This window comes from Triticum aestivum, chromosome 1A (genome assembly GCF_018294505.1).
Source record: "Triticum aestivum cultivar Chinese Spring chromosome 1A, IWGSC CS RefSeq v2.1, whole genome shotgun sequence".
Lineage (NCBI taxonomy): Eukaryota > Viridiplantae > Streptophyta > Magnoliopsida > Poales > Poaceae > Triticum > Triticum aestivum.
Window position 1 is genome coordinate 55,961,806 of NC_057794.1, and position 14,989 is coordinate 55,976,794.

The 14,989-nt window shown below is 48.7% G+C and overlaps 1 protein-coding gene across 1 annotated transcript; it reads right to left on the reverse strand.

Annotated features, from left to right (window-relative positions):
* Positions 1 to 10,815: 10,815 nt before the first annotated feature.
* Positions 10,816 to 13,807, reverse strand: LOC123189554 (putative serine/threonine-protein kinase-like protein CCR3). Its single transcript, XM_044601999.1, has one exon. It carries the CDS (start codon positions 13,602 to 13,604, stop codon positions 11,052 to 11,054), a length of 2,553 nt encoding a protein of 850 aa, XP_044457934.1. The 5' UTR covers positions 13,605 to 13,807; the 3' UTR covers positions 10,816 to 11,051.
* Positions 13,808 to 14,989: the final 1,182 nt, after the last annotated feature.

Consider the following 14,989-nt stretch of genomic DNA (forward strand, 5'->3'; position numbering starts at 1 on the left):
ATTGAATTTCTTGCATAGATAAAAGTAACTCTAGGAGAATCCACATATGTGTGGTCGCCATATGGACTATGAAGCACACTTCATATGAATATGGAGGTCGCAGTGGCCGTACGCAAACACATATTCGCCAAAAAAGTAGTATTCATATTTCTCTTACACGTGCATCCCACTTGTCATTGACTATGATAATTCTTCCCAAAAATCATACTTTAGTTCAATTTTGTCCTACTATTGTTGGGGAAAAATGAGTCGGAGTGTGATTTCTATATTGATAGACTACATTTACAGTTAAACCGAGAACTAATAAGTAGCTAATATTTTGGCCACGACCATCGCCACCGCTAGAATGCAGCTACGGCGGCCCAGGTCGACCATTCTTTCGTGGTGGCTGGGCAAGGGCCCAAATCTGTTGCTGCAATTGCGTGTCCATTTGCGTAACCTCCTCCAGGGCCATGTTTATCTGGTCCCATAAGGGGACCAGAGGATCCACCCACTTCACCTCCATGTCATGTTCAAAACCAAAGACATGGGGGAACTCTTGCCACTGCACCATGAAGCCAAAGAAGTGGATTGGATGCGGGCGAGAGGGGATCGTGCAATAATATCGGAGAAGGTATTGGATAAGGGTGAGAGGGAAGGGTACCGGCCTTTTATAGCCTGCCATGGGTACCATTAAGATGGCAATTGAGGAGGCGGCCGACGACGAGCGGTCAAATGGCGCGTCTCCTAGTGAGAAATGTTGCGGCGGCTTTCTCACACACTTCCTGGCTGCTTACACGACTCCTCACGGTCTGCTCACATGCAAGCCATGAGTTGATGCCGTGTGGCAGTCATCCGACAGACCGTCATGAGAATCCGAGAGAGCAAGCATGGCATTAATGGTCGATTGCACGTCATCGGTGGTGCATGGGAGGTCGGGCTGCTTCAAATCCCACCCGCGACGCGAGGAGGAAGAAGCTGAAACTTTCCTCCTACGCTGGTGGCCGTCTGGTTAGGACCGAGCTTCACGCTGGCCCTCCACAGCCTCCAAATATAGGGGTTGCTACATAAGTTTTGGCAACTGGGAGGCATATAACGACAGCTAGAGTGCAATTTCAAGCCAAATTCGACATATTGGTAGTTATTATAGGGATCGGGGTCATATGCCCACTTTGTTAAAGTTGGTCTAAGGTGGCGCAAAACAAGCGCATTCATCAAATGAAATGCAAATGTGGGTGCTTCTCCACCGAAAATCACTCATCTTTTTCTTAAAAAGAAGAGATGACCCTCAATCTCTCCATCGGGTGATGCACATAGTCATATATTATTTATTGACAGTGCCGAACAAATTAACTTACCAAGAGGAAACACTCATATTATTCTAGAGCAATGCATGCATGGTTTTTTTGTTTCCGACGTAAAACCAATGTTCTCATAGATTAAAGAAAATTAAAAGCATAATAAGAACATAGAAGAACACACCTTGGTACTCCCTCCATTTTTAGTTAGTTAGTCCGCATATTAGCTTTGATCAAAGTCAAACTTTGTAAATTTTGATTTTTTTTTTGTAAAAAGAACATATTAACATATACTCCCTCCTTCCCAAAATATAAGGCGTGGTTTAACTTTTTTGGTCTTCGTTGCATAACTTCTTTGACTACGATTTTCATGTATTGTATGTCTATAAAATTAGTATGCATACATATGAAATAAAATTGTTTTGCGAGATAAATATGACAATGCCATTTATACATGTTCAATCCATATACTTTGATATATATTAGTGATTAAAGTCGTGCATTAAAGACCGTAAAAAGTCAACCGTGCCTTTTATTTTGGGAAGGATGGAGTACTATAACAAATCAATACCATCAGATTCATTATTGAATGTATTTTCACATCATATAGATTTGTTATGATAAATGTTTATGTTTTTTCTATAAACTTGATCAAACTTTATAAAGTTTGACTTCAATCAAACCTAATATCTAGAGTAAATAAAAACGAAAGGAGTGCTTAATTAAAAAGGTCTAGACACTAATCGCGTACACATATGCCCACACGTCCTCCACTGCAAAGTTGCTAATCTCAACAACCCAATCCTGTCCGCAATCAGAAAAATGCCTGGATCTCTCGTTGGCCTCCCTTTCTTGACCGCAACGCTTTCGGCCGAAAGCTTTTGGCCGCCTCGAGTCGGCCGCACTACATGCACACACACGCTGGCCTACGTACCAAATGTGCTTTGTGAAAAGAACATCACAAGGAGATCAAAGGCAGATTATTGTGCTGGCTGTACCCAACAATGGTGTCAATATATATGCAGGTCTCGTGTTCTCACACGCACCTCGAGAATAAACAAAAGCCGCTGCCGCCCAGAAGGGCCTGGACAAGGACGCAAGAGGTTGGTGATAGGGAAAACCTAAGCTGGATTACTCGGACCATCGCACTACCGATCACTCCTTTGTTGACTAATCATATGTATCGCCGCGTGCATCCATCGCTCGAAAACAATAGAGAAAGGTCGACGAGAAAAGTTTTAGATTTGTACGTGTTTGATTAGCAAGTGTCGTTTGAAATGAAAGTTTCTTTTTTCTGTGGGGTATTTTTAATTGTGAGGTGGCTTTTCTTTTCTTAATCATGGCGGCTTTCCGTGTACACGAGCATGATTGCTTGTTGAATGCATCAATTCTTGAGATGCGTGTATCAACAAAATCAAACTAATGTCTACTACATAATTCCCTAAGAGCAATGATAAACATGTCAGTGACATCTTTTTTTTTTTGCAGGGGAAACATGTCAGTGACATCACTAACACGTCTCACCATATAGGATAACTGTTGAGTTGCAACAAACAGAAGGAGATGAGAATGAACAAAAGTAACTATTTTTGAAGTTTTGAATAGCTACATTCCACGAGTAACAAAATTTGATGGCACTGGTCTGAATGGATGGATCCGGTGAAATTATGGGTGGGAATGGACAACCCATACAATGACGCCGATATTGGTTCATTTCTATGCCTCCACGAGATATTTATAGGTGATGGATGCAAGGCACCCTTTTGGCATTCGGCTTGGCTCTCCAGGGAGCGGCCTAAGGATCTTGCACAATAGACCATGCAACAAGCCTGACCCTTCCCCCGCGTCGTCCGCTCCGGGCGACTCGGGGGCGATACCCTAGCCGCCCCCAGGTTTCCCCCGCCTTCCCTCCTCCTCCCCCGCCGCCGCCGGAAGCCGCCCCCGCGGCAGTAGGCGGCGGCGGGGCTTCCCCGCGCACCCGCCTCGACGTGGAGACGCCCCCTTCCCGCATCAGACGCCGCCGCCCGCCTCCTCAACTCCTGGTGGCCGCCGAACTGCCAGATCAGGCCGGAGCGGCCCTGGATCGGGGATGGCTCCTCTCTGGCGGCTGGTGGGCCGGGGATCGTCGGATCCGCCCGGATCTGGCCGGCGCGGCCCTGCTTCGTCGCCCGGCTAGGGTGTTCGCGGCGTGGTCTCCCTGGTGGCGGCGATGTGGGTCGTTCTCCGTGTCTTGATGGGATGTGCGCGGTGGGTGGATGCCGGGGCGGCGGCCTCGAACGGCGTGGACGGCGTGGCCTCTTGACGGGCGACGACCGTGGGAGCTGGTGGTCCGCGACTTCGGCTGTGCGGGCGGCGAGGTCTCGGTGGACGTCTACTACGGTGGGTCGGGGTGCCCCGTCACCCGGCGTGCCTGCTACGATGAAGTCCGATGCCTTCTTCGGCTGCGGGCACTCCCCTGGCCAGGTCTTTGGCCGGGTGGTTGGGACGGGGGCGGGATTGGGGGAAACCCTTGGCCGTCGGCGGAGGCCACGACAATGGCGGCGCCTTGTGGGCGTCGGTTCCCTTCTTGGAGGCCTCGTCGAGGTCCTATCACGTCTCTCACTATGCTCTTCATTTGGGCGAAAGCTCTAGTTCCCCTTGCGGGCGACGGCGTCGTCCCTTCGTCGCGCTCCTTCTTGAAGGCGTCGCCTGGGGTCCCCGGAAGCACGGTGGGCGCTTCGTGGTGCGTGTGAGGTGTTTGGCGGCGGCAATGTGTGCGGCGATTTATCTATTCTACCGCTGATCTTCGTCCTGTGGTAGCGCTCCATCTGCTTGGTGATGTTCTACCGTAGGTGGTGGTCGTCATTTGGCGTCATGGTGGCGTTGATGGCGGAGGGCCTGCCAAGGATGGCACCTCAATCTGCTTGGAGATGGACCTGTGGAAGATGGTGGAGACGACACCTGTGAGTGCGTCAGACCGGTTTATGCCCCAGACCCGGTATGTGGCTAGGCTAGGGATTCCGGCTTTCGATGTTAGGTTTAGGTGAGTGGTCTGGGTAGGGGCCCAGCTAGCACCCCTTCATCATATGGATAGGAGTAGCGGCATATGTTGCCTAGTTGGTGGATTCAGGCTTATTGTTGTAACACTTTGTAAGGTCCTCGGGAATAATCAATAAAGTGGCCGTATGCATCTTCTAGATGCAGAGGCCAGGGGTCATCCTTCTTTTCTAAAAAAAACTCCTCATTTTTCATGGCCTCCCGCCGCAAGTAGTCTATCAAGCAAGTATTAACCAAGAGCATATAGGTTGTTCAATTGCCACCCTATGGACGAAACCATTAGAGATAGAAGCTCAATGATAATGAGGTGAACAAGATAACTTGGAAATTAACCTCAGCTGGAGAGTAAAACTTCCTCCACGATGCATCACACTATATGAATAACTTGGAAATTAACCTCAGCTGGAGAGTAAAACTTCCTCCACGATGCATCACACTATATGAAAAACTTGGAAATAAGCACAGTGCAATATTCTTTTGGATGGTTCATTATGGAAAATAGAATTTGGATGACAGATTAGTTACAGAGAAGAGGGTGGCCAACTCCGACATTGTACCCGCTAGGCATGTGGGTGTTGAAGATAGAGGCACACCTTGTGTTCCAATGTTGAATCACAATCCGGATATGAGGTTTGATCAAGGATTGGCTTTGACTGCATTAACCGGACATAGCCGCTTGGGCGGAGGATAACTCGGTTAAGGAATGGTGGGAAAGCAAATGACAAATGTGAATCATCAAAAAAGAAACTATGGGCATCGTCATGTGGATCATATGGAATGAAAGAAATGTGAAGGTTTTTCATGGCATGTTCACTATACTTACATGTATCCTCTGCAAGAAAAAGAATGAGGCAGTCAATTGGGTGATCGTCGAGGCAAAGCATTTTGGAATTTTAGTTTAAACAAAAAAACTAGATTAATTAAGTCTCCCGATGACTTTCTCCGCTCTTGTTTTGGGATACAAGTCTACCATGGAAACTTAGGTCATCAATTTAGCTAGTGAAACACACATAATATGCCACAAAAATATATGTTCAAAAACTAAATTCGAGAAGACGAACATAATTTTTTATAACATATAACAAAATTTTCAGCAATCAAATCAAAGACCTAAAAATCCGTGTCCCACTTATATTCCCACGGTGGGAGAAGTTTCTCCATGGTGAGTATTGAATTCCTGCTCTAGCCAATTCATCCAAAAGTACAAACTATGGGAGAGGCAAAATATTATACTCCAACACTTCCCCTCCCGTCTATGTTCCTTTGGAGTTATGACATGGTCAGCGGAAGTGGGGGCAGACTGTAGTTATTTATTGCATTTACTACGTTTTTGAACCCTGAAACCTTTTAGTTATAAGTTGTATGCACCTAACTGGTTCACCTAGCAATTTGAACTGATGGAGAAAGACACGTGATTGATGTAGGCCGCAGAAAGAAATAATATTGCGTTGACCGGGTCTTGAACTTATGATATCCTGACTTCGATACCATATTGATCCATCCAGCCCAATTCATCCAAAAGTTTGAACTGTGAGAGGAGGTTGAAGGGAGAGGATTTGTAGCACGCAGGTGCGGTGCCACGCAACCCTTCTTTTCTTTTGGCTTTTGATTTTCAATCTTTCCTATCTTTTGAACTAAAAGTCTAAATTAAGTTTCGTTTGCATATGTGGGTTTCTAGTGATCGATGTGGGCTTTGAAATGAGATTCATTTTCAGTATGTTTTGACAAGTTTTTTGAACTTCATTCAGTTTCAACTTCTGCAACTTGGTACGAACAACCAACAATATCGTAGGTTTCAGAACCTACGACTGACAAAGACCGACAAAAACGCAAGTTTCAGCAACTAAGTTTTAAAACTTGTTTGTGCTCTCGTGTAGAATCCAATGACTTGACGGATCGTGAGGCCATCGGGCGACCAACACGCCTGGGCAGGTGCGTGCCAACACGAGTTTCCAGAGGGTTGAACATTATATTTCAACACTCCCCTTCATGTCTAGGTTTTCTTAGTCCTTAGGCGTGGCGATGATATAGGTCATAATATTTTTTTAATACTACTTCGGTAGGTTTTTGAACTTGAGACTTGTTGACGATGATATTGTATTGAATTCGTGCTCCGGCTCATCGACGGGGCCACAAGGGGAAATGGGTGTACATATGTACACCCGTTAATTCCAATAAAGAAGCATAAACTAGGTAGATAAAATATGCATATATATATATATATATATATATATATATATATATATAATAGCTATAAAATAGTAAAATCTTGAACTATGTACACTCATACCGGTAAGCCTGGCTCCACCACTGCTCTATCCAATTCATCCAAAAGTCCAAACTGTAGGAGAAGGTTGGACATTATACTTCAACGTTCAAACCCCAAATGCATGCATAAAAAAATCAAACTTAAATCTATGTCTTGAGGTGCATCCACAGCGATGTGAGTGACATCACTAACTCGTCTCACCGTGTAGAATAACTGAAAGGAGAACAAAGAGGAGGAGAGGAGAGTGAACAGAAGTGACTACTTTAGAAGAACTACATTCCAAGAGTAGCAAAAATCCTAGATTAATCAAGTCCATCATTGACTTTGTCTGCTCTTTTCTTTAGTGACAGTAGCTCATTGTCTATGTTAAGTTTTCCGTGACTCCAAATACGAAAGCACTACGGAGGGACTGAAAAATCAGTTGGCACAATCTTCTATAGTTTTCCTACTTGCTCCATTGACAAAGATAGGTAGTATTTGTCCAACACTTCACATGCATGAACGGTCTCCATCTCCATGGCCGGATCGTTAAGCATGGGGAGCATGGCACGACTGGAGAAGGGGAAGCTGCCCTTGGGAGCGCGACACGGCGAGGGATTCGTTTCACCAACTACCCGAACGCCCATCTCCATATAGATGTAGACAAAATGTATTGTTGAGACGTCTCAAGCCATGTTGCTGGCATCAACTTGTGTGACACTGTTCAATAGGCCACTTCGAAAGGGCACAATAATGCGTATGGGAATTCGATGTGTCAGTGTGTAGGCTCTCGTGACTGAGCCACCGTGTCGTGAAAAGGCCTACCATGCACCTGTTCTATCATCAGCTGAAGTTGGGGGTACCCCACCGAAAACAAATAATGAGTCCCGAGGTCACATCTCTTTCCCAAAAAATAATTAGGAGGTAAGATGATTTGAATATTATACATCCTATTCAAAAAAAGTTAGAACATGTTATATTTGTAAGTAGAGGGAGTACTTACCTAACAAAATTTCATCCGATTTGCGGTGTAAAAAAACAGAGACATTTTCCACAACCTAAATATGCTATTATGGCTTCTAAAAAAATGTTCCTGGAATACAAAACAACAAAAAAAGTTCACAACAACATGATGATACAAGACTCACTCTACTTTCTATACACCAGTTGTTGTTTTTTTTCCTTCTGGATGTCCTCAACATTTTAAACTCAAAATATGAATTTGCTAGAAAAAGGGATCGGATTATCCCTAGAGCTGCAAATCCTCATCTGGCCTTCCGTGTCTATCCAGAACCCGTATCGCATTTTTTTTCGCCATAGACAAGACACGAGTTTTGACCAGTGAGACAAGACATAGGTTGTTTTAAATAAACAAATAAAACGACATATGTGCAATGGTTTCGTTGGTAGGAAAAAAGCGTGTGTGTTATCAATACAAGAAAGAAGTCATATGTGTCATAAGTTTATCTTGGTCTCTCAACTATTTGCCAATTTAAATTTTGACCATTAACTTTTAATAGCATGTGGATTTGGTCCCTCACACTACTCGAAACATTTTGCCTGATGATGGTGGTTTTGCAGGTATGGCAACGTAGTCAAGACAAAAAAGAACAACCAAATCATCAATAGAAGAAATGCATGAATAAAATAATTTTGAAGAACCTAGAAGGCTAAAAGGTATAATACAGTATTAACTAGAATTGTTTAATTACAAAATGGATGAATAAATGATAAAAAGTAGAGTATTCTAGCCATCAAAAGTTTCTTTTCCATTTTCCTAAATTCTTCAATTTCAATTAATTATAGGATTTTCCAGTAATGCGCCTTCATGTTAATTTTTTCAGAAGTCCCTGACTTTCAAATAACATTTCGCTACATCATTTTGAACATTTTATAAAATTTCATTTTTTTGGTTCGCTGGACTGCATAAAAATGGTAGCCATGTCCAATACCTCATCTGCCCATCCACACCTATCCCAAACCCATACTGCATTTGTCGACATAGACAAGACATGAGTTTTTTTAAGCCGGTGAGAGATAGACTATTTAAAAAGGAATAACATGATATATTTGCAATGGTTTTGTTGGTAAGGAAAAAAGTGTGTTGTCAATAGAAGAAAAGGGTATATGTGTGATAAAGTTTATTTCGGACTCTAAATTGTTTTCATATGCCAATTTTAATTTTTAAAATTAACTTTCAATAGCAGATAGATTTTGTCCCCATAGACAAAAAGAACAATCAAATCATCGAAGTAAGAAAATGGAGGAATAAAACAGTTTTGAAGAACCTAGATGGCCAAAAAGTCTAGTATGATATTAAATATAGTTGTTTACTTTATGACATGAAAAAATAGAAGATTAAAAAATTATTCTAACCAAAAGGAGAATTATGAAAAGTAACTAATTTTTTTCAAAGGCATTCGAAACGTTTATTTCCCATTTTCCTAAATTCTTCAATTTCAAACAATTGTAGTATTTTCCATTGATGCACCATCATGTTATTTCTTATCAAAAGTCCATGATTTTCAAATAAAATTTCAGTTTTTTTCTTTTATTGAGTTCTTTGCTACTTCATTTTGAACATTTTATGCAATTCCATTTTTTAGTTCGCTGGACTGCCATTAAAATAAGAGCCATATCCGAGACCTCATATGGCCTTCCACACCTATCCAAAATCTTTACCGCATTTGTCGCCATAGACAAGACATGGATTTTTTTAGGCTAGCTTGTGAGGGATAGGTTGTCTCACAGAAATGATATACGTGTGATGGTTTCTTTGGTAGGGAAATATCGTGTGTGTTGTCAATAGAAGAAAAAAGCAATACGTGTGATCAGTTTTATTTGGTCTGTCAACAATTTACCAATTCTATTTCTTGTATCATACTTTTATTTGGTCTCTCAAGTAATTGCCAATTTTAATTTTTACCATTAACTTTAAATAGCAAGTGGACTTGGTCCCTCACACTACTCAAAACATTTTGCCTGAGGATGTGGTGGTGGTTTTGAAGGTATGGCAACCCAATCATGACAAAAAAGAACAACCGGATCATCAAAAGAAGAAAATGCAGGAATAAAATGATTTTGAAGAACCTAAAAATTATACTCCCTCAGTTCCTAAATATTTGTCTTTCTAGATATTCAAATAAGTGACTACATACGGAGCAAAATGAGTGAATCTACACTCTAAAATATGTCTATATACATCCGTATGTGGTAGTCCATTTGAAATCTCTAAAAAGGCAAATATTTAGGAACGGAGGGAGTAATACATATACAATAATAAATAAGATTCTTTACTTCATAAAACGAAAAAAGAGAACATAAAAATATAAGTTTTGACAAAAGTATAGAATTCCAAAGAATAACTAAAATTGTTGTACAGCATTTCAAAAATTCATTTTCATTTTCCTAGATTATTCAATTTCAAAAACTAATACTATATGACTTTTATTGATCTACCTTCATATTGTTTGTTTTCAAAAGTCATGATTTCATAAAATTCCAGTTTTTTTTTCCATTCCATCATCTTTTTCGTTGATTCGTTTTGAGCATTGTACTTTTTGAGTTCGCCGGACCGCCATTAAAACCGCAGCCACATCATAAATCAACCCCCTTCGGGTGGGAACTAAAAACCTGTCATTTTTGCGATGGTGAGGGGCTAATAAAGACCTACTACAGTAGTAGTTTGTGTAGAGATCGGCGTTGAAATTGACACCGGCGTCCGCTTCGTCCTGACCAATCCTTTTGTCATCCTGGTTGCCGAAACTGCACACCACGAGACTACCGGCGGCCAAAGATGACGCGGAGTGCCCGGAGAAAACGACCGCGCCGTACGTGCTCGTCACGGCAGACCCAAAATCACACCGAGCGATTGCTCGCCGGCAGGAAGCAGCCCGGAACCACTTCCCAGCGACAGCGAGCGAACCCCCGATTGACCGCCCAGCGATGCGTTTGGGTTGGAACTTGGAATAAAGAAATTTGACCGCTCCACGCTTTAGTAGACCGGAGACCGGAAGCCAAGAAGAGAGAACGGCGCGGGAGATGGTAGCGCTTTGATCTGTTCAAACTCCAAAGATGCTCGACGATGATGATCGAGATTGATTCTTCCCTCCTGAATGGCCGAAAAAGCTGCTTGGGACGCAATGATTCTGCTGGAATCCCACAAAAGTGGCTTGGAACGCAATGATTCGTAGGGTAATCGGGAGAAATTATCATGCTGGGAATGATGCCGCAAAGGCTCGAACGCAGAGAGCATTGTTGAGACAGAAGAGATCAGTTCAATACGATCATGTACATCCACCAAGAACAAAATGCGTGAGACGAGTGAGATAATCACATCACAGATCACACGCACACAGAGAGACCTCTCCGGTTCCAAAATCTAGCCTCAAATCAAAAATCAATGAACTAACAAACGGATCACGATCCAAGGACCTCGCCTCCTTCCTTCCCGGGCTAATCACAATTTGAAACTCCTGGAACGAATGTGGCTACTCCGCGAGCCTTCCGGACAGCTCCATGGACGTCATGGAGAGGCTGGCGCTGGACGAGCTGTTGCCGAAGCCGCCGCCCGTGGTGGTGCCGCCGGCGCCGCGGCTGCCGCCCGCGCTGCCCTCGCAGAGCGCGAACGCCGTCTCCAGGTTGGCCACGATGTCGGCCATCGCCGGCCGGTCCTTGCCCTCGAGCCGCACGCAGTGCACGGCCGTGTACGCCACCAGCTCCACGGCCTCGGCCTCGTGCGGCGACGGCTCCGGCGCGCGCCCGTCCAGCACCTTGCCGAGCTCCCCGGCCACGATGCTCGGCTGCGCGTAGTCCACCACGCTCACCGGGCTCCCGCCCTCGGCCTCCTTGAAGATGGCGCGCTTCCCCGTCAGCGTCTCCAGCATCACCACGCCGAAGCCGTACACGTCGCTCTTCACGGTGAGGTGGTGCAGGCCGTAGTACTCCGGGTCCATGTACCCCACCGTGCCGGCGGCCTTCATGGACAGGTGCTGCGGTTGCGCCTGCGCGCCGCCCGCCTCCTCCGTCTCCGGCGGCCCCATCAGCGACAGCCCGAAGTCCGACACGCGCGCCACCCACCCGCCGTCCAGCAGGATGTTGGACGACTTGATGTCGCGGTGGATGATGGGCGGCACGGCGTACGAGTGCAGGTACTCGATGCCCCGCGACGCGTCCAGCAGGATCTTGATGCGCAGCTTCCACGACGACACCACCGGCGACGCCGCGTCGGCGTCCGCGCCGCCGCCCTTGGGGTGGAGGTGGTCGTAGAGCGCGCCGTTCTTCATGTACTCGTACACCAGCAGCCGCTCGTCGTTCTCCTCGCAGTAGCCGACGAGGCCGACGAGGTGCTTGTGGTGGAGCCGGGAGAGGAAGGCCAGCTCCGACCGGAACGCGCTCTCCTTCTCCTGGAACTTGCGCGCCATTGGCCCCGACGCCTCGCCGCGCTTGATGGCGACCTCGCGGCCGTCGGGGAGCTTGCCGCGGTACACCGTGCCGAAGCTCCCCGCGCCGATCTTGGCCTCCGGCTCGAAGCCGTTCGTCGCCGTCGCCAGCTGCGCGAACGTGTACTCCTCGGTGTGCTCCTTGAAGTTGAAGGACGACGGCCCGCTGCGCTGCCGCGTCATGGCGCGGGAGAGCTGCCGCCGGAAGAGGCCACGCGCCCGTGACCCGTTCGGCGAGCCGTAGGGGCTCGCCACGGCCCCGGCGCCGACTCCAACGCCGACGCCACCGACGTTATCCGCCGCCGCGGCAGGGGCGTTGGTGGCGAGATTGGGCTGGACGGAGTTATGGATCCTCTTGTGGCTGCAGAAGCCGAAGACGAAGCAGTAGATGATGGAGCAGATGCCAGCGAAGACACCGACCGCGCCTACGACGGCGAAGGCGATCCAGACTTTGGACAATGGCTTTGTAGCCGTCGTTGGTGACTGAGGCGGCGACGCTGGTGCCGGCGGCGGCGTCGAGGTGTCGCACAGCCTATTGCAGATAACGCCGCCGCCCGCGCGCGCGCTCGCGCAGAGCTCTCCGGACCGAGGGTAAACGCCGCATTCGCACGAGGACTCGTTGAGGACGCAGGAGCCGGGGAGAATCGCGGGCAACGGCACCATCACCGCGGCGTTGTCCGCCGCCGGCGAGGTCGACGACCAGCACTGCACGGTGAAGTTTGCGGTGACGAGGCCGCACGTGAGGTTGCCGCCGGCGACGAGGAACTCGAACGCCGTCCCGAAGGCCGGGAAGTAGACGGTGGGGGTCGGCCCCGCGAGGTTCCAGCACACGGCGGTGTGGTTAGGCCGCCGGAGACCGCAGGCGTGGGAGTCGCCGACGGCGAGCCCGTGCGGGTAGAGGTCGTTCTGCGGGAGCTTGTCCACAAAGCCAGAGCAGAGCACGGCGCCGGTGGCCGACACGACGCCGCACGCGCGGGAGCCCCCCGCGGCGAGGGACGACACAGAGACGTTGGCGAAGGCCGCCTGCACGGCGCTACCTCTAGCCCCCCAGCAGCGGACCGCGGAAGAGGAGGAGCCCGTGTCGAGCGCGCAGGTGAAGCCGTCGCCGGAGACGAGGGAGCCGAACTTGCCGAGGGCCAGCTCCGGGAACTGGCCGGACTCCCTCCTCCACCATCGGATCCCGCGCGCCTGCCCGTCGTACGCGGCGACGTGCTCGGCCCCGACGGCGAGGTCCGAGAGGGGCGCAGGGCCCCTGTACACCCGCCTGAGCTGCCCCGGGACCGCCGGCGGCCAGCAGAAGAGCGCGGGGACGCCACCACCCGCGGCCGCGCCAACGCCGCAGAGGAAGCCCGCGCCGCCCGAGACCTGCGAGAAGACGAGCCACGGCGCGACGGGCGAGGCGGAGGCGTTGTAGGCCGACGAGCCGGCGCCGGGCGCGACGCAGTAGACGGTGCCGTTGTCGGCGGCGACGCCGCAGACGGCGGAGCCCCCCGCGACGGCGAGCGTGGAGGCCGCGACCTCCGCGGGCGCGAGCAGCAGCAGCAGCAGGAAGGGGAGGAGGAGCGCCGCGGCGAGCTGGGGTGCGGGCTGCGCGCGGGTCATTGGTGGGAGAGCGTGACGGCGGCGGCCGTCATCTGCGAGGCGCTGGGCGGCGGCGCGCACGAGGGGCTGCGGAGGCGGTGGCGGTGACGGTGGCGGGGAGCGACACGGGAGCGGGGGACGGGACGGGGGGGCGCGGACGGACGGATTAAATTAGCGCCCGTGGAAAAGGTAAATGGGCGGGCGGGACGAATGGACGGGGCGACCGCGTCGGGGTTTCCGTTCCGTCTGGATGTCTTTCTTTCTTCTTCTTCTTTCTCCTCGCGTTTCCACTGCTGCGATGGTGGCGGCGGCGGCGGCGGCTTCCTGGTGGCCCGGCGTACACGTGGTTTTGGACGGGAGGCGGGGGACGCGGCGCGGTCTGGCTCTGCGACAATACTACCCCGTGCCTCTGCGGCTGGCTGCTGGTGCCTGGACTAACCCGTGAAGTTTTTTTTTCTTGCGAGAATACTACACCGATGATTTGGCTATAGATTTGGCTATATCAAAAAAGCAGTGCACATTTACATGTAACTATTGTACTTGTCGGCTATAAATTTGGCTACAGATGACTTGGCAAGACCAGCAGTTGACTATACTATTAACCATACTATTAGGCAAAATGTTAATACAACAATGGTTGTATGTAGTAAATCAACACGGCATCTCTACCGATGTTCAGCAGTGAGGTGGCCACAAAGTTGAGGGCTGGCGCTGCCGCCGAGCTTTTGACGGCACCGAGACGGTTTCACCGGTCCTGACTTGCTCAAAGTTCTTTCTTTCTTTCGGCAAACCTCACTTCCTCGTACCCCGTTGATGATTCAAAACTCGAGAGCGAACGGTCGACTTTAATGGCGTGTTGTAGGGACTGTACAGCGTCCGGGTGAAAAAAGTGAAAGCGTGTTTTCCGGCCGGACACGTAGGACACGGTACATATACATGGAACAAACATGTACTCTATTACGTACTACCAGTACTGCAGCACCCTGTATGGATACTCTTTATAGAAGCTCGTACAAATATGGTACCTATTCGTTTGGAAGTTCAAACAAAAATCACGAATAAACCCACAAGTGTCCTCCGTCGCCTGGCTCTGCCTCTCGGCGATGGTGTGGTTTTGGTGGCAGGGTCAGCAACAACGCCATTTCTTTCTTGCAGGTGTCGCATAGGAACGCCATTTCCTGTCCTGATGTGATCCTCGCTCCTCGGCAACGGTGTTGATAGGGGGGTTGGGGAGAGGGGTCGCCAGCGGCAATGGGCGACACCGCAATTGGTACCCTCATGTTTATAGTGTGGTCTCTGGCGTTGGCTCTTCGCTTTTCCCCCAAAGCTCAGCCCAATTCTATGATATTTGGTGACGGACAATGGTGATGTGGTGACTATCGTGCTCTTGGTATAGACTGGGTTAA

What these genes read in the sequence shown, in the direction of transcription:
- LOC123189554 (XM_044601999.1), bottom strand. Translation starts at nt 13,604, where the DNA reads ATGACCCGCGCGCAGCCCGCACCCCAGCTCGCCGCGGCGCTCCTCCTC.